Below are 25345 nucleotides of genomic sequence, written 5' to 3'. Positions count from 1 at the left end.
ATTATTTTTTTCCAAAAAATTCCTCCATAAAGTTGCGATGCATTGTGTATACACCTTATATTTTACATGCTAGCAAATACGATACTTTCAGAACACTGACATCCATCAGATTAAATTATTAATTTGCCTTTTCTAGGTATTGTAGTTTTCTGATAATTAAGTTCTGTTTGGTTTTGTTTTAAAATTACATAAGCATTGTAAATGTAAGAAATTATACCTAATTTTATGTTTGTACATATTTAAGTAACATTATAATAAAATCCAAGAAGAATGCAATGTTGTATGATATTAGATCTAGTTAGTGCTCTAAGTTGGAAATATAACATATATCAAAAAGCTAAGGAACCAATTTTAACAACAGTGAAAAATAAAAGGACATTTGTTAGAATTATTAAAAAATTTAATTCTGGTATATAGTACTTACGCTTTCAAAAAATGAGTACTTTGATAGAAACTGTGAGAAATGAAAGATAGCTTTTGTAACTAAAAAGATGCCAGGTTGAGGAATTAATGGAATCAGAATTTCAGAGAACATCCCCAATTTCCTCATTTTATAGAAGAGACAAGAGAAACAGAAGCTGAACTACATGTTCTGGACCTTTAGTTGTCCTTTGCCACTGTTATTTTTGCTTCTGAAAAATATAATTTGCATCACACCCAAAAATACTAACAACAATGCCCAAAGCCATACAGTTTGGCCAAGTGTCTCATTTCCTTTTTTGGTCAAAATGAAAAAGTGGCACCCTGAGGATAGAAATCACAAAAATGCATGCCCAGAAAAGGTGGTATGCATCAGTTTAATAAGAAACTAATTTGGAGAACAATATTTTCTCTATTGTCAAATTTCTGTAGCTGGACCTTGTGATGACATTTCTGCAGAACACAAGATACGTAATTTTTACAGGGTATACAAATATTTTATAGGGATATTAAAGTTTTTGGCTGGTGAAAATTATTTGGTGGGATATAAAATCTTTGCCCAAATAAACAAGAAAATCGGTTGCATTCTCTATGTAATTATTTTCTGAAGATAGTTTGGATTTTAAGACCCTTTTAAAACACTTGAGTTATAAAAAATTAATACTATAAAAACTAGCTATTTCTTTCACTCTCTTCTACTTCTACAAATCAATTCTTTGCTGAAGATCAGTTCATCCTAGTTCAAAATCAGTTCACCCTAGTTCAAAATACACTGTTATACCACATCCATTATCTTCATGATGTCAATAATGAGTAGGTATAATAATTATTCTAGTATTTTAAATGAATTCCATAACTTACTGAAAAGCCATTGTCCTAATTGAACTATGCAGCAATCCAAAGTAACAACCACCAAGTCAATCTTGTCATGGTCTCATTATTTTTAATATATAATAGTGACAGCCTAATATTTGCAGTTATATTCCCATTAGGAGGTCTATACATTAGCTATTATCATCAAAGTATATCAATTTCTTCAAGCAGATTTTTGGTATGTAAGAAACATAACAAAATTGGCTTTTCAAGAAAATCAAATATTGCCGTTAAGGCTTCAAAAATATGAGGTAAAAAAATGCAAGTTATATACAAAACATTAAATTGTGAACTGTAACCAAATTCACAATTTCCATTTAAATGGCAGACCTAAGATTTTCTATGGCAAAATTATCTTGATTATTCCAAGTTAAACAAAAATTCCTAATACTAATGGTTAGGTTACTCTATCATATGTCCCAATAAAGGTACACTTATGAGAATAGTTTTAAATATTAGCTTCTCTGTCTGCCTTTTAACATGATACACTGATAATTTTAAGCCATAAAGAAAGTTAACAACCCCTTAACTTATAACGACTTTGAAGTTTATTTTACAGCACTTTTATTGAGACATCATGTAACTATTGACCAGGACTGTTTACAAATGCAATGCTTGGCCTTTGAGACAATTAAAAACTTTTAAGTATCAATACTAAAATTTTACATCATTTGTTTAACTTAAGAATTGTTATGATGTGTTATGATGGCTGAAAACTAACAGAAGAAAATCTAAAGCAAAAATATAATGATTTCCACAAAAACCATATATTCCTCCCTTATATGAAAGGGAGGGAGGGAAAAAGGAAGGAAGGAAAAAGAAAAGGAGGGGGAAAAAAGATGAGGAGAGAAAGAAAAGGGGCAAGACAGACAAGAAAAAGACTTTTATTTCCTGTTTGCAAAAAGGAGGGAAACTCTGAGGTCTCAGCAAACAATGTAATCAACTGAGTCAGTTTAAATTAAGGCATCTTCTTTACATGTTATTGAATCCCATCATGCCTTTCATATTGCCAGCAGCACCCTGTTGAAACTGCCTCATCATTGACTGAAGTCCTGCCATACCACCTAGAGTGAGAGTAGAATAAAATCAAATAATTATTAAACACAACTTGAAACATTTGTTACTTTTGCCTAATAAGTACTTGAACTTCTAAAAAAATATACTGGGTTCTGACTGCATCAGCCTTAAAGTACATAAAAATTTGTATTATAACCAGTATCCTCATCTATAAAAGAGAATGAATAACTTACCTCATCACATTATGAGAAATACATACTACATGAAGAGATCTCAGAACAGTACCTGTCACACAGTAGGGAGTCAGTAAATCTAAACAAAAATTTTTTTCCTGGGGAGTCTGAGTCTTATAAATAGTAATAATTTGGGGCAGGGATGGGGGGTAGTTATTTCATAGGACTTAAAGTAAGAAAACAATTCACCATTATTGAACATCTGTTCTATGCCCAGAACTGTACTAAATGCTTTCCTATCTATTAGCTCATTTAATCATCATAATTTCCTGACGAGCTATTGCCTGTGATTTTACAGAAGGGGAAAGTGAGGTTCAGAAAGTTTAAAGAACTTTTTATAGGTTACATGGTAAAAGTGGAACTGGGTTTTCAAAATCGTTATATAATTCCAAAGTCTAATCAATGAAACTATCCAGATTCTAAACTAAGGAAAAAGGTCACCAGAACAAGCATTAACAAAAGATGATTAAGTAGCTTGCTCAAAAATCACAAACAGCAGCAGAGGAGTAAATAAAACCTCAGCTTATACAGCACTGTTACAACCATTCAACTTAGAAGTTAGATAGCCCTTTTACTTAAATCATACATTGTTTGAACAGATTTTCATATCATAACAAAAGGCATATTAAAACTCAACCCTTATAAACTAAACCAATTTACCCATGTGATGAAGAACTCTAGGATCCATCATTTTGGCCATTTGTTGATTCAATTTTGCCATCTGTGACTGGCTCACATTCTTAGACATGTCACCACCTGAAGAAAAAAAGGTTTTGAGTCAATATAGACTCAATATAGACTCAATAGACTGTAATATAATCAGGGTATCATAGAAATTGAGTAAATATAAAGAAAAAAACCTATAATCTTATCACTCTAACACAATTATTTCTATTTGTACATATTCCCCTTCTACTCTTTATCCCAATTTCATACATATTTTTGAGAAAGAACAAGTGAAACTCAATATTAAGGGACTTTCTTTTTTTAAAAAATTATTTTATTTATTTATTTTTGGCTGCGTTGGGTCTTCACTGCTGCGCTCGGGCTTTCTCTAGTTGCGGCGAGTGGGAGCTAGTCTTCGTTGCAGTGCATGGGCTTCTCATTGCAGTGGCTTCTCTTGTTGCGGAGCACGGGCTCTAGGCGCATGGGCACAGTAGTTGTGGCTCGCGGACTCTAGAGTGCAGGCTCAGTAGTTGTGGCGCACAGGCTTAGGTGCTCCGCGGCATGTGGGATCTTCCCGGACCAGGGCTCGAACCTGTGTCCCCTGCATTGGCAAGCGGATTCTTAACCACTGCACCACCAGGGAAGCCCTAAGGAACTTTCTTAAGGGCTACAATTTTTGTTAACATTTTTACTTATACCTGTGAATGAGCCACTATAAGCAAAACCATATCCAGTGGTTATTAATAGTAAGCTATAACAATTGTTTAATAGTGACATGGTAGAATGCTGAACAAAAAACTTTACAGATATGGGTTAATTGGGAAAGAGAGTGGATTACTGATAAATGGATATGAAAGAATGAGTCTGAGAGAACCTGAAGATGTGTATATCTAAGAAGCTATTATAAATAACAAAAAGCTTCAGAGAATAGAAAGAATAATGCAACTCCATTTATTAATGAATTTCTACACACTCAGTCAAAACTCCACAGTAAAAAGGCAGCCAATGAAAGAGATGCACACTGGGGCAGAAGCGATAAGAGCATCCTTTAGAGAATAACTGCTGTGCTCTTAAGAGACAGAAAGCCAAAGACATCACTGATGCAATAGCAATGAATAAGTAGAGCTGCTTCAGCAAAACTATTTATTTCAAAGGAACATTAACTCTGGTACTTCTCAGGAACATTTGTGAAAATGCAAATCAAAGATGACCCTGATTCTCTGATCAAAGCTGGCTAATATGATTAAATTAAATGAATTAAGAACTATAAGATGTGTTTTTATAAAAGATGATAAAACCTGTAAAAAATATTTCATAATTAATAAATTTGTGTAAGATGTGAATTTTACAACCACTGATGATTTGTTGTAAGAGTTTTTGTCTCTGAGGACTTAAAACTTCGAAAAATTATTAAGACTTTGGTGTGACAAGGACGTGTACCATATCCACTGCCCACTTCATCTTGGTTGTGCCTTTATTGTGCAGTTAATGCTTAGACAAGATCTGACCAACAGATCTGCAGTAGTTCTATCAAGAACAGTCAGGGTCATTTGGGAAAGATGTTAAACTGACTTAATGTGTTTATAAATCACTATCTGAAATAATATGTGGTGTTAGGAATTATGACCAATTTTAAACTTGTTTGTCTAACTTTTCTCCCTTGTCACAAAAAAGAAAATAGGACATAGTAGGCAAGGAAAATAAGGAAACTGTCAAAGACAAAATGTGATAGGGCTTCCCTATCACAGGGTTGGCGCAGTGCTTGAGAGTCTGCCTGCCGATGCAGGGGACACGGGTTTGTGCCCCAGTCTGGGAGGATTCCACATGCCGCGGAGCGGCTGGGCCCGTGAGCCATGGCCGCTGAGCCTGTGCGTCCGGAGCTTGTGCTCCGCAACGGGAGAGGCCACAACAGTGAGAGGCCCACGTACCACAAAAAAAAATTTAAAAATAAAAAAAATTAAAAAACGTGATAAAAACTTATGTAAATACCCATCTTTTTTAAAGCTATTCAGTGGTATTATTCATCTTTGGAGCTTACCTAATCAATACTTCTTAAATAATAAATTCACCTTAATAGTGTTTATGATATAGAAAAAAACCTTAAAGAGAGGGCTAGGACAGTTGATTTTAACCCTTTGGAAAAACAAACTTATCTGTTTACCTTAGACAATACACAGCAAAATAAATTCTAGGTGGGATAAAGAGTAAAAACCTAAAAAAAAAACAACAACAAGTAGAAGAAAGTATAGGTGACTACTGTGGTATCAACATGGGGAAGGCTTTTATGAGTATAAAAGAAACCAAACCAAAAGGCCTGGCTGCATTAAAAATGAAAACTTCAGAGACTTCCCTGGTGGTCCAGTGGTTAAGAATCCGCCTTCCAAGGCAGGGGATGTGGGTTTGATCCCTGGTAGGGGAACTAAGATCCCACATGCTGCGGGGCAACTAAGCCTGCATGCTGCAACTACTGAGTCTGCGTGCTCTAGAGTCCGCGCGCCACAACAAAGAGCCTGTGTGCTGCAATGACAGACCCCGCATGTTTCAACGAAGATCCCGCATACCGCAACTAAGACCTGATGCAGCCAAATAAATAAATTAGTTAATTAATTAAAAAAATTAAAACTTCATTTTTAATTAAAAATAAACGGCAAATGAAATTTTGGGAAAAATATTTGCAGGTATAGTCCAAGAATTTTAAAGAGTTATTACAAAGCAATAAGGAAAAAATAAAACAAATGGACAAGTAACCTAAGTAAGAGGGGATTCACCAAGAAAATTCAAACCAATAAATGTACGAAGAAATGTTAAATGTGAGTAATCGAAAAAACATATTGAAAAACATTTGACCATTAAATTGGAAATACTGAATTATTACAAAACTTATTCTGCATCTACTGTATTTATGATCAAAACAGACAAAATCCCTGGCCTCATGGAAGACTGCACAGAAACTGATACAGGAACTGATACTGATATGAAATCAGCCTAAACATCCAACAAAGACGCATTGTGCTAAACAAAGATACATGCGTAACTGGAATAGTACTCAGTGGTTAAAAGTTATATTCTGAAGAATATTTGACAATATGGAAAAAAAGTCATGATGTTTGAAAAGAAAAAGCACTAGTTATATCAAATGTTATTTGCAATAAGACCCATGGGATTCTCTGGGGAGTAAAGGTAATGGGTGTTTTAAATTTTTTTCTTATATTTCCTTATATTCTCTAAATTTTCTTTAATATATACTATAACGTCACAAAAATAAAGTCATTAAGTGTGATTTTTTAAAATATTAGCATTTATTACCTTGAATCTGAAAACAGATAAATCACAGATTGCATTATAAATCCTGGAAGTACTTGAATATAACATGAAATTCAGCAGTGTATTTTCTAATACTGGCAGTACTCCCTGGCTTTAATTTTTAGTTTCTCAACCTCTTTCTTTCCTTTCAGTGTGTCAACTAATGATGAGCTTGTTATTTTTCTTACCTTTGAAAAGTCCTTTGATACCTCCCATCTTTTTTACCATCTGTGCAAATTTGGTATATTGTGTCAAAAGTTCTTGTACATCTCTCGTTGACACACCTGATCCTCTTGCTACTCTTTGGATTCTTCCTGGTTGCTTACTGAAAACCTTGGCACCATCAGTACTGTCCAGTTCTGTAGGCAAGGGTCAATAACTTTCACGTACACACAATTAACATTCATTGTCAAAGCAGTTACATGCAAATATCTTACACACAGAAAATAAATACAGTGGTGAAACCACCAACCAGATTTAACAAATGTTGTTATCATCTGCTGTGTCTTCATCTGGTTTTTAAAAATTAAACATGGAATATATTCAAAAGAATATTTATAATATCCATAAGCTATAAAAACAATAAAACAAATACACATCTACTCACCCTACAGTTTAAGTAAAATAGAACATTGTGGAAATTTTTCTTTGAAAAAATTTTCTTTGTCCACCCTTTCTATAGCTCATATCCAACTGCTCCTCAGAGTATATGCCAGAGGTATAAGGTATATTTCAAAGAGGAACAAAAGGGCTTACCTTAGCTCTAAATAACTATTATCCTTTAAATCATAAATTTAGGCGTATAAGCAAGTAGAAGTAGGTAGGTTCTATCTATAATCAACAGAATAATTGTATATTTCCTATATAATCAAGTAATTACTACTAGTTTTTTAACGCCTTCTGTAACGTAAAGAATGAGTTAATTCCTTCCAGTGTTTTGATAACTCTTAGAATACGAGGTACATTTCTTATGGCATTAGTTGCACACAATCTCAGGAACAAAATTTCTATTATGTTTGCATTCTCTCCACAATACCCCCCAATAAGTGATCACCTAACTTTGATTTAACAACCCCAGGAGAGATGATCCACTATCCAAAATAAGTCAATCTGTGCCATTCTAATACCCATAATTATGGAAAATCTTTTCACATATTAAAATGAAATATGTTTGCCTGACATTCCTTCCTATTTTGCATAGATGTCTCCTTGCCAGGCATAAAGAATAAGGCTTTCAAACTATTTGAGAGCCATGATGTCTCCTGTGAATTTTCTCCAGGTGACAAATATCCAACTCTTTTGACTGTTCCTCTTATAACACGGTTTAGCACCCCATTTACCAAGCTGATTTCCTAACTACATTTTCTAATTTGTCTATGCCCTCTAAGCATATTGTCCAGAAGTGAACTGAAATCCAGGGGAAGACTAATTACTCATGTAATACAAATAAAGATCAAATTATCTCATAATAAACTTATAGTCTGTTAAAACCTCTAAATCCATTTCATAAATGCAGCTTTTAAGCCACATCTTCATGATAAAATATTTAGAAAATGTGTATCATATTCCTTCCAAGAGCTCAAATGGAGTGAGAGAAAGAAGACAGTGAATAACAGCACATCCTGGCCAGCAATAGGAGAGAGTTAAGCAAAAAGCAGAAGGGGACATAATTCAAAGAAGAAAGGAAGTCAGGAAAGGCTCCATGCTGGTGGTTTCTCTTTAACTGTGTAGTCCTGAAGGACAAGTATAAGTAAAGAAGAGAAAAGAGCAAGGGATATTCTAGGAAGCAGAACATGGAGTCCTAGAATAAATGAAACTAGTTTTGTGTAGAAGGAACAATGCATGGATAAGAGCTGAGAGATGTAAGAGATTATAAAAGTAAGTAAGGACAAAATTATAACAGAACTTGTACACCAGGCTTAGGAGTTGGGAATTCATCATGAAGACAACATAGAGCCACTGAAAGATTTCGATACCAGAATCGTTATGTTTAGAAAGATTATTCTTGTGGCAGTGAGGAAGGCAGATTAAAAGAGTGAAAGGGCTTCCCTGGTGGCGCAGCAGTTGAGAGTCTGCCTGCCGATGCAGGGAACACGGGTTCGAGCCCTAGTCCGGGAAGATCCCACATGCCGCGGAGTGGCTGGGCCCGTGAGCCATGGCCGCTGAGCCTGCGCTTCACAACGGGAGAGGCCACGACAGTGAGAGGCCCGCGTACCGCAAAAAAAAAAGAGTGAAAAAAGAGAAAGGGAAGTGTCAGGAGGCTACTGTAGCAATCCAGGTAAGGAATGATGAGTGTATGAACTAATTCAGGGGATATAGAGACAAAGAGGAGAAAGAAGATACGAGAAATACTTAGGAAGTATAACTCATTAAGTCTAAGGTGATGTTAAGGTTTCTGTATTGTACTTGAAGTGATGAAATACTGATACGAATGGACTGTGATAAGTTAAGTATGTATATATATTGTAATACCTAGAGCAACCACTAAGAAAACTACTCAAAGAAACATACTAAAAGACATACAGATACATTAAAATAGAATAATAAATAATGTTCAAACAATCCATAGGAAGATAGAAAAGAGAAAACAAAGAACAAAAATCAGAGTGAACAAACAGAACAAAAGATAAAATGGCAGAACTTAAATCCTAATATATAAATAATATATCAGTTAAAAGATTATCAGAAATATTAAAAAAGAAAAAACATAACATGTTGTTAATATGAAACTCACTTCAAATATAATGATACAGGTAGGTTAAAGGTAAAAGGATAGAAAAAGATATATAATACAAACAACTAATTAAAAGAAAGCTGGAGTGGTTCCATTAATATCAGATAAAGTGGAGCAGGGCAAAGGAGAGCATTACATACATAATGATAAAAGGGTCAGGTCAATTCACTAAGAAGACATAACAATCCTAAATGTGTATGCACCCAACAAAAGAGCCTCAAAATACACGAAGCAAAACTGACACAACTGAAAGGAGAAAAGTTAGGCATCTCAATACCTCTATATCCATAATCAATAGAATGACTAGACAGTAAATCTAAGTTGACCCCAGTTTCTAGCTTGGGTAACTGAATAGATAGGTGGAAGTGTCACTCACCAAAGCAGAAGCACTACATTTTGGAACTGATGTACCTCAGAAAACTCTCAAACGTGTAACAGAGATGTCTGTCCACCATTCAGTGAGCACCTAGACAGGAAGTGATCCAGAGTATAGACTCTCAAGCCAGAAGCCCAGCCTCTCCATTTCCTAGCTAGTGACCTTTGGCAGATTACTCAACTTCCCTGTGTCCTAATCTGTAACAGTTAGATTGGATTTTGACCCCAGAATTGTCCCTTAAGAGTTGTTGTGGGTTAAAATATGTAAAGTGCTCAGGACAGTACCTAGGGCAGAATAAACACTCTAGATATGGCTGCAGTTATCAATTCTACATTCAAAACTTTTTTTTTTTTTTTTTTTGCGGTACGCGGGCATCTCACTGTTGTGGCCTCTCCCGTTGTGGAGCACAGGCTCCGGATGCGCAGGCTCAGTGGCCATGACTTAGGGGCCCAGCCGCTCTGCGGCATGTGGGATCTTCCCGGACAGGGGCACGAACCAGTGTCCCCTGCATCAGCAGGCAGACTCTCAACCACTGCGCCACCAGGGAAGCCCTGCACAACTTTTAATAGTGTTGAAGATACACAGATGAGAGAGAAACATTATTTGGGTTACTATGAAGGCCTAGAGATCAGGAAAGACGTAGAGACTACAAAAAACAATCAGGTAGTAGACAAAGCATAGATGTGGATTAATTATTCAAAACTGAGCAGAATGATAAGAAACACTAGCTGAGGACAGAAAACTGTAGCAGATATTCATTTAAGAGGTTGGGTGAGGATGAGACCAGTGAAAGAGACTAAGTGAACAAGAAAGGTATGTGTAGTTCCCTGGTGGCCTAGTGGTTAGGATTCTGGGCTTTCACTGTCGTGGCCCCGGTTCAATCCCTGATCTGGGAACTGAGATCCTGCAAGCCAAACAGCACAGCCAAAAACACAAACAAACAAAACAAAACAAAACAAAAAAAGCAAACAAAAAAAAGAAACCAATAAAGGTAAGGGTAAAATGGAGAGATGGTATAACGGAAACCAAGAGAAAAAGGTGTTTAACATCCAATGTTGTAAAGGTCAAGAAAAAAACTGAAGAGTATCCATTAGAGTAGACCAGTGGAAGGTTATTGAAAATCTTTGTATGATCTATTTCACAGTAATGGTGGGGAGAGAAGTCAGATTTCAGTAGTTTGGGAACATAAAGCATTCTTTTAAGAAGCTTGACTGAAAAGAGAGAGTAAAAGCATGCGGGAGAAGTGAAGCCTAGAAAATGTGAAATTGTGAACTTAAGAAAGAATGTTTATATATTGATGGGGGAAAAAAGTCAGTAGGTAAGGAGAGACTGCAGATATAGCAGAGGATTTTACTGATGGAGAGAGGTCCTTGAAAAAGCTTTAAGAATGGTTTGTGGCTGTCACAATCTCATAGATAAATCAGCCAAAGGCTGAAAGAATTCAATGCCAAAAGCCTGTATTTCTTTGTAAGTAAGAACAGAGATCAAGAGTAGAAGGCCTACAAAAGGGTGATAAATATTTGGCATGCCTGCTGGGTTCAATCGGAAAGGGTGCTACAAATACTGGGAAAAAGATAAAGAAGTCATGGGTCTAGAGATATTCATGGGCTGAGGACCTGAAAGTACAGGAGAAAGGGATAATGTAGGATTAGAGATAAAGCAGTGTACTTGAGAAGACCAAACCTTGAGAGTTACAGAGCAAAGTAAGCTGGTAAACACTGCATAAACTCTCTCTCTCTTACAGATTCCCAATTCATGTTAGCATATTAGAGCTCTGAGGAGACATACAATAAATAAACTTACTAGTGTTTTTTTTTTAACTCAGCGTTCCCCCAAATTTATTTGACTACAGAACTCCCCTTTTAAGTTATTTCTATCAACACCATAAAGAACTTGTGTTCTCTCCACAGAACTCATTTGGAGAAGCACTATACTAGACATTTCTCTCAATGAGGAGGTCAACCCAGTAATCCCAACCCTTTGAGCAAGAGCTTTCAAGGAGCTAGAAATCTCCCTAACAATCATCTTTCAGTCTAAATTTTCCCCATCTTGTTCACAAGAATATAGTTAAACTCTCAACTTACTGATATTCAGAACATTGTCCTCCAAGTCAAATAATCTACCACCTTACCTTGATCATTCATACTATCCATTATTGTCATTAATTTCTTTAGCCTGGCCATTGACTCTTGTTCATTTCCTTTGCTCATAAAATCTGTTCCGAAACCAGGGATCATCCCCTAAAAGATATATTAAACATAAAATCAATAATAGCTTGAGATTAATTGTTCAGAATGTTCACATTTAACTAATGGCTTTAATGTTAATACTAAGTTTTAAAAGTATCTATTTTTACCCAAATATTAAAATAATTAAAGCAAGTGTATCTGTTCTTAGAAATTTTAACAAAAACAAAAGAGGTTAGAAAAAAACTTTTTAGTATAACTAACCAAGATCTGACTGAAGGGGCCCATTTTCATGATATTTTGAAATTGTTCATACATGTCTCGCAACGTAAACTGACCTGAAATACAATATAAATGATGCAGATATATTAGAGAATGAACATTTCCAGTCAATAAAACCTAATGATTTTCCTTAATCATGGGCTCATCTTGAAGCACACTTATAAAATATCCAATCAATAAATATTCACTCAGCAGTTACTACACACAAGATCACAGGATGAATACAGTGGAGACAGATAGATCCTATCCTAGAGAAGCTCATATTCTATCAGAGAAAATGGACATAAATACAGGAAATGTGAAAACAAAGGAGACAAACTATACCTACTAGGATAACTGAAATTATAAAGTCTGACAACACAAGTTAAAGAGAATGTAGAACAAACAGAACTCTCATATACTGCTGATGAGAATTGTAAAATGGGCAAAAGCACTTTAGAAGATTATTTGGAGTTTCTTACACAGCTTAGCTGTCCATGAACTGGAAAGTGGATAGACTCTGAATGAAATACTACTCTCAGCAATAAAAGAACAGGCTATGGGCTTCCCTGGTGGCACAGTGGTTAAGAATCCATCTGCCAATTCAGGGGACACAGGTTCAAGCCCTGGTCTGGGAAGATCCCACATGCCGTGGAGCAACTGAGCCCAAGCACCACAACTACTGAGCCTGCGCTCTAGAGCCTGCGAGCCACAACTACCGAGCCCACGGGCCGCACCTACTGAAGCCCAGGCGCGTACAGCCGGTGCTCTTGAACAAGAGAAGCCAGCGCAATGAGAAGCCCATGCACTCTAACGAAGAGTAGCCCCCTCTCACCACAACTAGAGAAAGCCCGTGTGTAGTAACGAAGACCCAATGCAGCCAAAAGTAAATAAAATAAATAAATTAAAAAAAAAAAAAAGAACAGGCTACAGGTGAGTACAACCACCTGGATGAATATCAAAAATATTATGCTGAGTCACAGAAACCATGTGGGAAAAAAAGATACACTCTAGGATTCCTATAATATGAAGTATTTACTGGGAAGGGGAATAAGCAGACTTTCTAGAGTAATGGAAATATTCTATTTCCTGATGGAGTGTAGATTATTGTGCATTTGTCAAAGTTGATTGAATGATATTCTTAGAATCTGAGCATTTCATCATTATGTAAATTCAGTTAAGGAGAAAAACAGAAAGAACAAGACAAAGGAGAAAGATTATTTTCTATTTTTGTCCAAAGATATAAACAAAAATGGTGTTTGGTTCTAGGCATTCTGAATTTGAAGTTAGCAGTACAATATCTTAAAAGAAATGTTATAGCCGGCAGCTAGAAATGCAAAATAAAACAGTGGTAGAGAAGATTAAGGCTAAAATACATATTATACAGAAATGACAACTGAAGCTATGATAAATATAAGAAATCCACTGTCATGGAACCCAAGTGAAGAGTCTGAAAATATAAAAGGCAGATAAAACTGTTAAATACTGGGAGCCAAGAGGAAAGAGAAAGGTCACTACATTTGGAAATCAGGAGGCCCTTGGTGATAACAGAAAGGAGTAGAATGTTAGAAGCAGAAGCAAAATGCAGAGATATAAAGAGAGATCTAGGAGTCAGAAAGCAGACTGACTAGGAATATATTACCCAGTTTAGTGTGGTAGTAGCAGGGGGAAAGAATCAGGCAATAAAGGATAGATTCATTCATTCAACAAATATTTACTAAAGACTTACTAAGTGCCAGAAACTGTACTAGGTACTGTGAACATAAAAGAGGAAGAACACAGCTATGAAACCTACCTTCACTTTCCAGCAGGGAAGACAGACATCAATCAAATCATTGTGATGACTCATACAGCAATTACAGGATTCAATGGAAACATACAGTAGGGGGTTCTAAGTTAGTCTAAGGATAAGGTAGAATGTCCCTGAAGCACATTTAAGGAAAGACTTGAAGTATTAGTAGGAGTTAGCCGGTTTGGCTGGGATAAAGAAGGACAGAAGTAGGAAGAAGAGAGAATAACTACCTAACAGGCAGAGGGACCAGCAAAGGCAAAGGCAGAGACAGCAGCGTACATGTGAGAAACTGATAGAAATTCAGCATGACCAGCACACGGAATGCTAAAAACAATAGTGTCAAAACATGACTCGGAAGATGTGGGTTAGATAGTGGAGTCATTCAAAACTACTCTAAGGGAAATGGGAAGCTACTGAAAGATTTTAAGAAAGGTAAGAGGATCAAATTTGCATTTCTGAAAGATCATTTCGGCTAAAGTACAAAAAACTGATCCAAGGGGAAGAGTCCAAAAAACTGGAATATCTGTTAAAAGACTTAGAATAAACAATCTAGATAAGAGATGAACTTGCATAGTTGCTGGGAAGTAGGGGATGGAATGGAGATAATTAGGAGGTAGAATCACTAGGACTAATGACTGATCGGAAAAGGACTGGCCAGAGTGAGGAAGAGATGAGTTGATGACAACATCCAAGTTTCTGACTTTGGCAACAAGACAAATGATGTTAAATTCATAGATGATAACATTGGGGTGGGAGGTTAGGATGGGAAGACAAGGATAAACTGAACTAAATGTCTAAGGAAGATCTAAGCATCTAAACATACAGATATGAGTCTGAAGCTCCAGAGAAAGAAGATGGCCTAGAATGATCCCTGGAAAACATCAACATTTGAGAAGTAAAGGCATAGGCACCTGACAAGATGAACGAGAAGGAGCAAAGAGGCAGCATAGTATGTGGCCATGGAAATTAAGAGTAATACCATTTTGAGAAAAACAGAAATGGTCAATAATATGTTAAATGCTTCTGACATGCTGGACATTTTACATATATCAGCTAATTTAATCTTCACAACTCTATGAAGAAGATAGTATTATCTACTTTTTACACATAAGAAAATTGAGGTTAAGTAATTTGAACATGATTTTTTTCAATTTAATTAATTAATTAATTAATTTGGCTTCACCCCGCGGCATGTGGAACTCCCCAGACCAGGGATTGAACTCGCACCCCCTGCAGTGGCAGCGTGGAGTCTTAACCACTGGACCACCAGGGTAGTCCGAGGTTAAGTAATTTGAAAAAGTCACATGTTAGATTAAAAAACTTGAGCTCTTAATCACATTTCAATAGGAGTTGACTTCAATGTGGAGTAAAGAAAACATGTGTGGGTATTTAATCTCATTCTTTTAAATTTCTTTTTATATGTTTTATTACATATAAATATAAAATTTATAAGTAAACAAACAAATCAGAAGAGAGTATTCTAACGTACTTTTAACCTGTTTTACTCCAAGGAACCCAATGAAAGCTTCAATTTTAATCTTAATGCAATTTGATTACAAGAAAGAAAATAAAAACACTCCATTCTACAATTGCTTAGATGCCTGAGATTTAAAATGATTTATATATAAATCTAAAACAGTAAACATTTGAAGAATTGACTTTAATGGATGTATCATTTCAAACAAATTATAGCTTTATCAAAAGAAATCCAGGTAAGTCATCTGAGATCAAATGCTTTTTGCTACTCATATACCATGTTTCAACTTCTCTATAAGTGCTTCATTGTCATCCAACTTCAACTCGTTGACTTTATCTATCAGTCCTTCAATGTCACCCATACCTATAAGACCCAAAAAAGTAAAATTAATAACCAATAGTGTATCTGTTTTACATTATGCAAAATGCATGCACATACATAATAAGCCTGTGAGATAGGCACTTCATAGGTGAAAAACTGAAGCTGGAGAGGTTAAGTGACAAAGCAGGAACTGCAGCCCAGGGTTTAATTCCAAATTCCATGCTCTCAAACACCTGGAGACATTATGAAAGTTTTGCTGCCATTATCACTGCTATTACTACAACCACATGCTTCTGTATTGAGCTCTAAAATTTTTCCAAGGAACTTTCCATCTAATAGCTCATTTTACCACTCTAACTACAGGAAGCAGATAACCACCATCCTTAGTTTGCAGGTAAAGAAGATAAATCATAGAAGAAAATTATTTTCCTGAGCTAGTTAGCAAGAGGGCAGAATTAAAATCCTAATCTGTTCTAAAAATTCATACTATTTCTTGAAGGTTTTTCTATATCCCCACCACTGTACACACCAAGAAGTTTGCTGATGAAAGGCTGCGTTTTGAAAGGTTCAAAGTCATCTATATGTTCCCCTGTACCAATGAAAATAATTGGACTTTTTGTGGCAGCAACTCTGCAAAGAAAAAGAAAACACAAAATAACCTCAAAAAGGAAAAGAAATTTCTAGAAGATTTTAAAGGTAATTAGACAAAGGTACATAGCTCAAGTTTCTTCTCACTAGCTAAAGGAGAACTGTATCAGAGGTACTCCAAAATTCTGTTTCTATTTAAACTTCTTTTACAGACCATACTAGGTCCACTATTGGAATATATTTTAAATGATTAATAAGAAAGCCATAAATACACACACACACACACACACACACACACACACACACACACACACACACACACTAAGCCCAAGACACGGGACAATAACATCAATGATACTTACGCACTGAGTGCACCACCTCCTTTTGCATGACCATCAAGTTTTGTCACTATTACTGAGGCTACATCTACTTTATCTTTAAAAGCCTTAGCCTGGGCTTCACAAGCCTGCCCAATGGAGGCATCCATCACATAAACAATGTTATCGGGTTGCTAGAAAATTTAAATAGAAAAGATATATATTTTTACTGACCTTAAGCAAATTTCATCATTAGAAGCTATAAAAAATATTTATTATAATTATTCAATCAATCAGTATTTACTGAGGGAGTACTATGTATTGGGCACCATTTATGTCCTCAGTCAAAGAGATGAATAAGAAAATCCTTACGCTTGTGGGACCTACATTCTAATCACTGGAGACAGATAAAAAAATAGGCAAATAAACATTTCAGATGTACAACAATTAAAATGGAACAGAGAAAATCAGTTCTGAGGTGTGAGAGGTTTCTTTCTGTAGGGTGGTCAGGGAAGACCTGTCTGGAGGTAACATTTGAGCTGAGGCCTGAATAAAGAGGAAAAAGTTAAGCAATGATCTAGAGGAATCACACTCTAGACAAATGCAATAGCAACAGTAAATCAGAGAAAAAAAGTAGAAGAGTGTGCGCTGAAAGCAAAATAAATAAAGGACAGATGAGAATATTTCCCTTAGGTCTGCTCACCTAGGTCAAAATAATGGCACAGCTAAACAAAACAAAACAATGTATTAGTATTAATCATTAACCAAAGAATTACTGCCAACACCTCAATGGCAAAACATGGGTTCATAATATGTGCTATAGATTACCTATAAACCACTTCTTCTTCCCGTTATTTCCATCACAATTTTAAAGAGACACTAAATGATTATTAATATTTTTAAATGCTTCATTTTAAAAATCTTTCAAAATTCACCTAAAGCAAATGTTTTTAATTTAATTTAAATAATTTACAGAAAGGAAATTCAACAGCTATTAAAGGTTCTCATTTTTTTTTGCTTGTTACTTTTTCTTATACATACTAATAAGATGATTAAGTGAGAAAGGAAATATTTCAATACTCATGAAAATTTCATATTAATGTACAGAAGATTAAGTCCTTATCATACAGACAAAGGAGCCCAAAATAAAAATATATTACTTGGAATCTTTCTTACAGGCAAAAAATAATTTATATGGTTCATAAACTCAATCAGGATTTATAATTAATTTAACCAAAGTCTTAATAATGTTGTTAAATTAAGCTACTTACTATAGCATTAGCAACTTGAAGCATTTCTTCAAACAAAGAGTCTTCTTGTTTATGGCGGCCACTTGTATCAACAATAATAATTTCAAAGTTCTCATTTTTGAATTTCTCCACTCCTTCAGAGGCAATGATGACAGGATCCATTTCTGTATAGCTATTTAACATGGAAAAATGAGTTAGCAGCAAAACTTCCAAATAAGAAAAATTTGGAAACTGTTAGTGCACCCTTAGTCTACTCTGAAAAAGTCATAATGATCACAATTTCAATTTAGAAGTATAAAATCTAATAAGTATTAAATATAACAACCCACTTCTAGAGCAGCATGAAGCAGTAATCAGTTTTCCAATTACAAAATCCTGTATGATTCTTTTTTTTTAAATAAATTTATGTAAAAACAATAAATAGCCCCCATATTTATTTATTTATCATTGGCTGCGTTGGGTCTCGGTTGCTGTGCGCAGGCTTTCTCTAGTTGCAGTGAGCGGGGGCTACTCTTCGTTTCGGTGCGCGGGCTTCTCATTTTGGTGGCTTCTCTTGTTGTGGAGCATGGGCTCTAGGCATGCAGGCTTCAGTAGTTGTGACACACGGGCTTCAGCAGTTGTGGCGCACGGGCTTAGTTGTTCCATGGCATGAGGGATCTTCCAGGACCAGGGCTCGAAACCATGTCCCCTACTTTGGCATGCAGATTCTTAAACACTGCGCCACCAGGGAAGCCCAAAATCCTGTATGATTCTGCTGTGTATCTTTTCTGAATGAGCTGTGAATTCCTCAATTTTTTTTACATTTTCTTTAATAACTGAACTTGTATTACATAGTGTTTTAAACATGTTTTTCCACTTAACACCCTTTCATAAGCAATGTTTTAAACATCTTTATTGGAGTATAATTGCTTTACAATGTTGTGTTATTTACTGCTGTATAGCAAAGTGAATCAGCTATACGTATACATATATCCCCATATCCCCTCCTTCTTGCCTCTCCCTCCCACCCTCCCTATCCCACCAATCTAGGTGGTCACAAAACACGGAGCTGATCTCCCTGTGCTATGCAGCTGCTTCCCACTAGCTATCTATTTTACATTTGGTAGTGTATATATGTCAACGCCACCCTCTCACTTCGTCCCAGCTTACCCTTCCCCCGCCCCGTGTCCTCAAGTCCATTCTCTACGTCTGCATCTTTACTCCTGTCCTGCCCCTAGGTTCATCAGAACCTTTTTTTTCTTTTTAGATTCCATGTATCTGTGTTAGCATATAGTATGTTTTTCTCTTTCTGAGTTACCTCACTCTGTATGACAGACTCTAGGTCCATTCACCTCACTACAAATAACTCAATTTCATTTCTTTTTAAGGCTGAGTAACATTCCATTGTATATATGTGCCACATCTTCTTTATCCATTCATCTGTCAATGGACACTTAGGTTGCTTCCATGTCCTGGCTACTGTAAACAGTGCTACAATGAACACGGGTACATGTGTCTTTTTGAATTATGGTTTTCTCAGGGTATATGCCCAGTAGTGGGATTGATGGGTCATATGGTGGTTCTACTTTTATACCTTTAAGGAACCTCCATACTGTTCTCCATAGTGGATGTATCAATTTACATTCCCACCAAGAGTGCAGGAGGGTTCCCTTTTCTCCACTCCGTCTCCAGCACTGATTGTTTGTAGATTTTTTGATGATGGCCATTCTGACCCGTGTGAGGTGATACCTCACTGTAGTTTTTTTTTTTTACATCTTTATTGGAGTATAATTGCTTTACAATGGTGTGTCAGTTTCTGCTTTATAACAAAGTGAATCAGTTATACATATACATACGTTCCCATATCTCTTCCCTCTTGCGTCTCCCTCCCTCCCACCCTCCCTATCCCACCCCTCTAGGCGGTCACAAAGCACCAAGCTGATCTCCCTGTGCTATGCGGCTGCTTCCCATTAGCTATCTATTTTACATTTGGTAGTGTATATATGTCCATGCCACTCTCTCAGTTTGTCACAGCTTACCCTTCCCCCTCCCCATATCCTCAAGTCCATTCTGTAGTAGGTCTATGTCTTTATTCCTGTCTTACCCCTAGGTTCTTCATGACATTTTTTTTTTCTTAAATTCCATATATGTGTGTTAGCATACAGTATTTGTCTTTCTCTTTCTGACTTACTTGCAAAGGATTAATCTCCAAAATTTATAAGCAGCTCATGCAGCTCAATAACAAAAAAACAACCCAATCCAAAAATGGGCAGAAGACCTCATTGTAGTTTTGATTTGCATTTCTCTAATGATTAGAAATGTTGAGCATCCTTTCATATGTTTGTTGGCAATCTGTATATCTTCTTTGGAGAAATGTATTTTTAGGCCTTCTGCCCATTTTTTGATTGGATTGTTTGTTCTTTTGATATTGAGCTCCATGAGCTGTTTGTATGTTTTGGAGATTAATCCTTTATCCCTTGCTTCGCTTGCAAGTATTTTCTCCCATTCTGAGGGTTGTCTTTTCACCTCCTTTATGATGTCCTTTGCTGTGAAAAGCTTTTACATTTCATTAGGTCCCATTTGTTTATTTTTGTTTTTATTTCCATTTCTCTAGGAGGTGGGTCAAATAGGATCTTGCTGTGATTTATGTCATAGAGTGTTATACCTATGTTTTCCTCTAAGAGTTTACATTTAGGTCTTTAATCCATTTTGAGTTTATTTTTGTGTATAGTGTTAGGAAGTGTTCTAATTTCATTCTTTTACATGTACCTGGTCCAGTTTTCCCAGCACCACTTATTGAAGAGGCTGTCTTTTCTCCATTGTATATTCTTGCCTCCTTTATCATAGATAAAGTGACCATATGTGCGTGGGTTTAACTCTGGGCTTTCTATCCTGTTCCACTGATCTATATTTCTGCATTTTCTGCCAGTACCATACTGTCTTGATTACTGTAGCTCTGCAGTACACTGTGAACTCAGGGAGCCTGATTCCTTCAGCTCTGTTTTTCTTTCTCAAGATTGCTTTGGCTATTCAGGGTCTTCTGTGTTTCCATACAAATTGTGAAATTTTTTCTTCAAGTTCTGTGAAAAATGCTGTTGGTAGTTTGATAGGAATTGCACTGAATCTGTAGATTGCTTTGGGTACTATAGTCATTTTCACAATGTTGATTCTTCCAATCCAAGAACATGGTATATCTCTGCATCTGTTTGTATCGTCTTTAATTTCTTTCAAAAGTGCCTTATAGTTTTCTGTATACAGGTCTTTTGTCTCCTTAGGTAGGTTTATTCCTAGGTATTTTATTCTTTTTGTTGCAATGGTAAATTGGAGTGTTTCCTTAATTTCTCTTTCAGATTTTTCATCATTAGTGTATAGGAATGCAAGAGATTTCTGTGCATTAATTTTGTGTCCTGCTACTTTACCAAATTCATTGATTAGCTCTAGCAGTTTTCTGGTAGCATTTTTAGGATTCTCTATGTATAGTATCATGCCATTTGCAAGCAGTGAGAGTTTTACTTCTTTTCCAATTTGGATTCCTTTTATTTCTTTTTCTCCTGATTGCCGTGGCTAAAACTTCCAAAAGTATGTTAAATAATAGTGGTGAGAGTGGGCAACCTTGTCTTGTTCCTGATCTTAGAAGAAATCATTTCAGTTTTTCATCATTGAGAATAATGTTGGCTGTGGGTTTGTCATATATGGCCTTTATTATGTTGAGGTAGGTTCCCTCTATGCCTATTTCCTGGGGAGTTTTTATCATAAATGGGTGTTGAATTTTGTCGAAAGCTTTTTCTGCATCTATTGAGATGATCATATGGTTTTTATCCTTCAATTTGTTAATATGGTGTATCACAGATTGATTTGTATATATTGAAGAATCCTTGCATTCCTGGGTTAAACCCCACTTGATCATGGTGTATGATTCTTTTAATGTGTTGTTGGATTCTGTTTGCTAGTATTTTGTTGAGGATTTTTGCATCTATGTTCATCAGTGATACCGGCCTGTAGTGTTCGTTTTTTGTGACACCTTTGTCTGCTTTTGGTATCAGGGTGATGGTGGCCTTGAAGAATGAATTTAGGATTGTTCCTCCCTCTGCTATATTTTGGAAGAGTTTGAGAAGGAGAGGTGTTAGCTCTTCTCTAAATGTTTGATAGAATTCGCCTGTGAAGCCATCTGGTCCTGGACTTTTGTTTGTTGGAAGATTCTTTTAAATATAAATTTATTTATTTATTTATTTTTGGCTGCATGCAGGCTTTCTCTAGTTGCAGTGAGCAGGGGCTACTCTTTGTTGCGGTGCGTGGGCTTCTCATTGCAGTGGCTTCTCTTGTTGTGCAGCACAGGCTCTAGGCGCGTAGGCTTCAGTAGTTGTGGCACGTGGGCTCAGTAGTTGTGGCTCGTGAGCTCTAGAGTGCAGGCTCAGTAGTTGTGGAGCACGGGCTTAGTTGCTCTGCAGCATGTGGGGTCTTCCTGGACCAGGGCTTGAACCCGTGTCCCCTGCATTGGCAGGAGGATTTTTAACGACTGCGCCACCAGGGAAGTTCCTTTGTTGGAAGATTTTTAATCACAGTTTCAATTTCAGTGCTTGTGATTGGTCTGTTTACATTTTCTATTTCTTCCTGGTTCAGTCTTGGAAGGTTGTACTTTTCTAAGAATTTGTCTATTTCTTCCAGGTTGTCCATTTTATTGGCATGTAGTTCCTTGTAGTAATCTCTCATGATCCTTTGTATTTCTGCAGTATCAGTTGTTACTTCTCCTTTTTCACTTCTAATTCTGGTTATTTGAGTCTTCTCCCTTCTCTTCTTCATGAGTCTGGCTAATGGTTTATCAATTTTGTTTATGTTCTCAAAGAACCAAGTTTTAGTTTTATTGATCTTTGCTATCATTTCCTTCATTTCTTTTTCATTTATTTCTAATCTGATCTTTATGATTTCTTTCCTTCTGCTAACTTTGGTTTTTTCTTGTTGTTCTTCTTTCTCTAATTGCTTTACGTGTAAGGTTAGGTTGTTTATTTGAGACGTTTCTTGTTTCTTGAGGTAGGATTGTATTGCTATAAACTTCCCTCTTAGATCTGCTTTTGCTGCATCCCATAGGCTTTGGGTTGTCCTGTTTTCATTGTCATTTATTTCTAGGTAGTTTTTTATTTCCTCTTTGATTTCTTCAGTGATCTCTTGGTTATTTAGTAACGTATTGTTTAGCCTCCATGTGTTTGTATTTTTTACAGATCTTTTCCTGTAATTGATATCTAGTCTCATAGCATTGTGGTGGGAAAAGATACTTAAATGATTTCAATTTTCTTAAATTTACCAAGGCTTGATTTGTGACCCAAGATATGATCTATCCTGGAGAATGTTCCATGAGCACTTGAGAAGAAAGTGTATTTGTTGTTTTTGGATGGAATGTCCTAAAAATATCAATTAAGTCCATCTTGTCTAATGTGTCATTTAAAGCTTGTGTCTCCTTATTTATTTTCCTTTTGGATGATCTGTCCTTTGGTGAATGTGGGGTGTTAAAGTCCCCTACTATTATCATGTTACTGTCGATTTCTCCTTTTGTGGCTGTTAGCATTTGCCTTACGTATTGAGAGGATCCTATGTTGGGTGCATAAATATTTACATTTGTCATACCTTCTTCCTGGATTGATCCCTTGATCATCATGTAGTGTCTTCTTTTTCTCTTGTAATAGTCATTTTTAAGTCTATTTTTCCTGATTTGAGAATTGCTACTCTAGCTTTCTTTTGATTTCCATTTGCATGGAGTATCTCTTTCCATCCCCTCACTTTCAGTCTGTATGTGTCCCTAGGTCTGAAGTGGGTCTCTCGTAGACAGTATATATATGGGTCTTGTTTTTGCATCCATTTAGCCAGTCTATGTCTTTTGGTTGGAGCATTTAATCCATTTACATTTAAGGTAATTATTAATATGTATGTTACTATTACCATTTTTTTAAGTGTTTTGGGTTTGTTTTTGTTGGTCATTTCCTTCTCTTGTGTTTCCTGCCTAGAGAAGTTTTTAGCATTTGTTGTAAAGCTGGTTTAGTGGTGCTGAATTCTCTTAACTTTTGCTTGTCTGTAAAGGTTTTAATTTCTCCGTCAAATCTGAATGAGACTCTTGCTGGGTAGAGTAATCTTGGTTGTAGGTTTTTCCCTTTCATCACTTTAAATATGTCCTGCCAGTCCTTTCTGGCTTGCAGAGTTTCTGCTGAAAGATCAGCTGTTAACCTTACAGGGATTCCCTTGTATATTATTTGTTGATTTTCCCTTGCTGCTTTTTTTTTTTTTTTTTTTGCGGTACACGGGCCTGTCACTGTTGTGGCCTCTCCCGTTGTGGAGCACAGGCTCCGGACGCGCAGGTGCAGCGGCCATGGCTCACGGGCCCAGCCGCTCCGCGGCATGTGGGATCCTCCCGGACTGGGGCACGAACCCATGTCCCCTGCATCGGCAGGCGGACTCTCAACCACTGCGCCATCAGGGAAGCCCCTCCCTTGCTGCTTTTAATATTTTTTCTTTGTATTTAATTTTTGATAGTTTGATTAATATGTGTCTTTGTGTGTTTCTCCTTGGGTTCATTCTGTATGGGACTCTCTGCACTTCCTGGACTTGATTGACTAATTTCCCATGTTAGGGAAGTTTTCAACTATAATCTCTTCAAATATTTTCTCAGTCCCTTTCTTTTTCTCTTCTTCTTTTGGGACCCCAATAATTCGAATGTTGTTGTGTTTAATGTTGTCCCAGAGGTCTCTGAGACTGTCCTGAATTCTTTTCATTTTTTTTTCTTTATTCTGCTCTATGGAAGTTATTTCCACTATTTTATCTTCCAAGTCACTTATTCGTTCTTCTGCCTCAGTATTCTGCTATTGATTCCTTCTGGAGAATTTTTAACTTCATTTATTGTGTTGTTCATCATTGTTTGCTCTTTAGTTCTTCTAGGTCCTTGTTAAACGTTTCTTGTATTTTCTCCATTCTGTTTCCAAGATTTTGGATCATCTTTACTATCATTACTCTGAATTCTTTTTCAGATAGTCTGTCTATTTCCTCTTCATTTGTTAGGTCTGGTGGGTTTTTACCTTGCTCCTTCATCTGCTGCATATTTCTCTGTCTTCTCATTTTGTTTAACTTACTGTATTTGGGGATATATCTTGGCAATTATAAATAATGCTGCTATGAACACTGGGGTACATGTATCTTTTCGAATTAGTGGGGTTTTTTTTCGAATGTATACCCAGGAGTGGAACTTCTGGGTCATATGGTAGTTCTACTTTTAGTTTTTTTTGTTTTGTTTTGTTTTCAGTACGTGGGCCTCTCATGTGGGCCTCTCACGTGGCTCAGCGGCCACGGCTCATGGGCCCAGCTGCTCCGCAGCATGTGGGATCTTCCCGGATGGGGGCACGAACCCATGTCCCCTGCATCAGCAGGCAGACTCTCAACCACTGTGCCACCAGGGAAGCCCAGGGGGAAACTTTTTGTTAACATTATATGTTTTTTTCATTTGACAGTATTGAACTGTATCAAAAGTTGCCAATAATCAAAAGAAGCCAAATTAAAATGAGATCCGTTTCTT

General features: G+C 36.4%; 1 protein-coding gene across 2 annotated transcripts in view; it reads right to left on the bottom strand.

The window, feature by feature from the left end:
* Window positions 1-386: 386 nt before the first annotated feature.
* Window positions 387-25345, bottom strand: part of SRP54 (signal recognition particle 54) — a 46205-nt gene continuing 21246 nt past the window's right edge. The window contains exons 9-17 of one of the 2 annotated variants that reach the window (XM_027111055.1): window positions 17836-17986; window positions 16610-16758; window positions 16189-16289; window positions 15615-15701; window positions 12073-12146; window positions 11754-11862; window positions 6701-6871; window positions 3204-3299; window positions 387-2357 (exon numbers count right to left, since the gene is read on the bottom strand). In XM_027111055.1, coding sequence (XP_026966856.1) covers window positions 2266-2357; window positions 3204-3299; window positions 6701-6871; window positions 11754-11862; window positions 12073-12146; window positions 15615-15701; window positions 16189-16289; window positions 16610-16758; window positions 17836-17986 — 1030 coding nt within the window. In that variant the 3' untranslated portion in view covers window positions 387-2265. The remainder of the gene's footprint in view (window positions 2358-3203; window positions 3300-6700; window positions 6872-11753; window positions 11863-12072; window positions 12147-15614; window positions 15702-16188; window positions 16290-16609; window positions 16759-17835; window positions 17987-25345) is intronic. The other variant, XM_027111054.1, reaches the window with a different exon arrangement.

Source organism: Aethalodelphis obliquidens, unplaced genomic scaffold (genome assembly GCF_003676395.1).
Source record: "Aethalodelphis obliquidens isolate GAN/ISIS:26980383/991018 unplaced genomic scaffold, ASM367639v1 scaffold10, whole genome shotgun sequence".
Taxonomy (NCBI): domain Eukaryota; kingdom Metazoa; phylum Chordata; class Mammalia; order Artiodactyla; family Delphinidae; genus Aethalodelphis; species Aethalodelphis obliquidens.
This window is presented reverse-complemented; position numbering and strand designations above follow the sequence as displayed.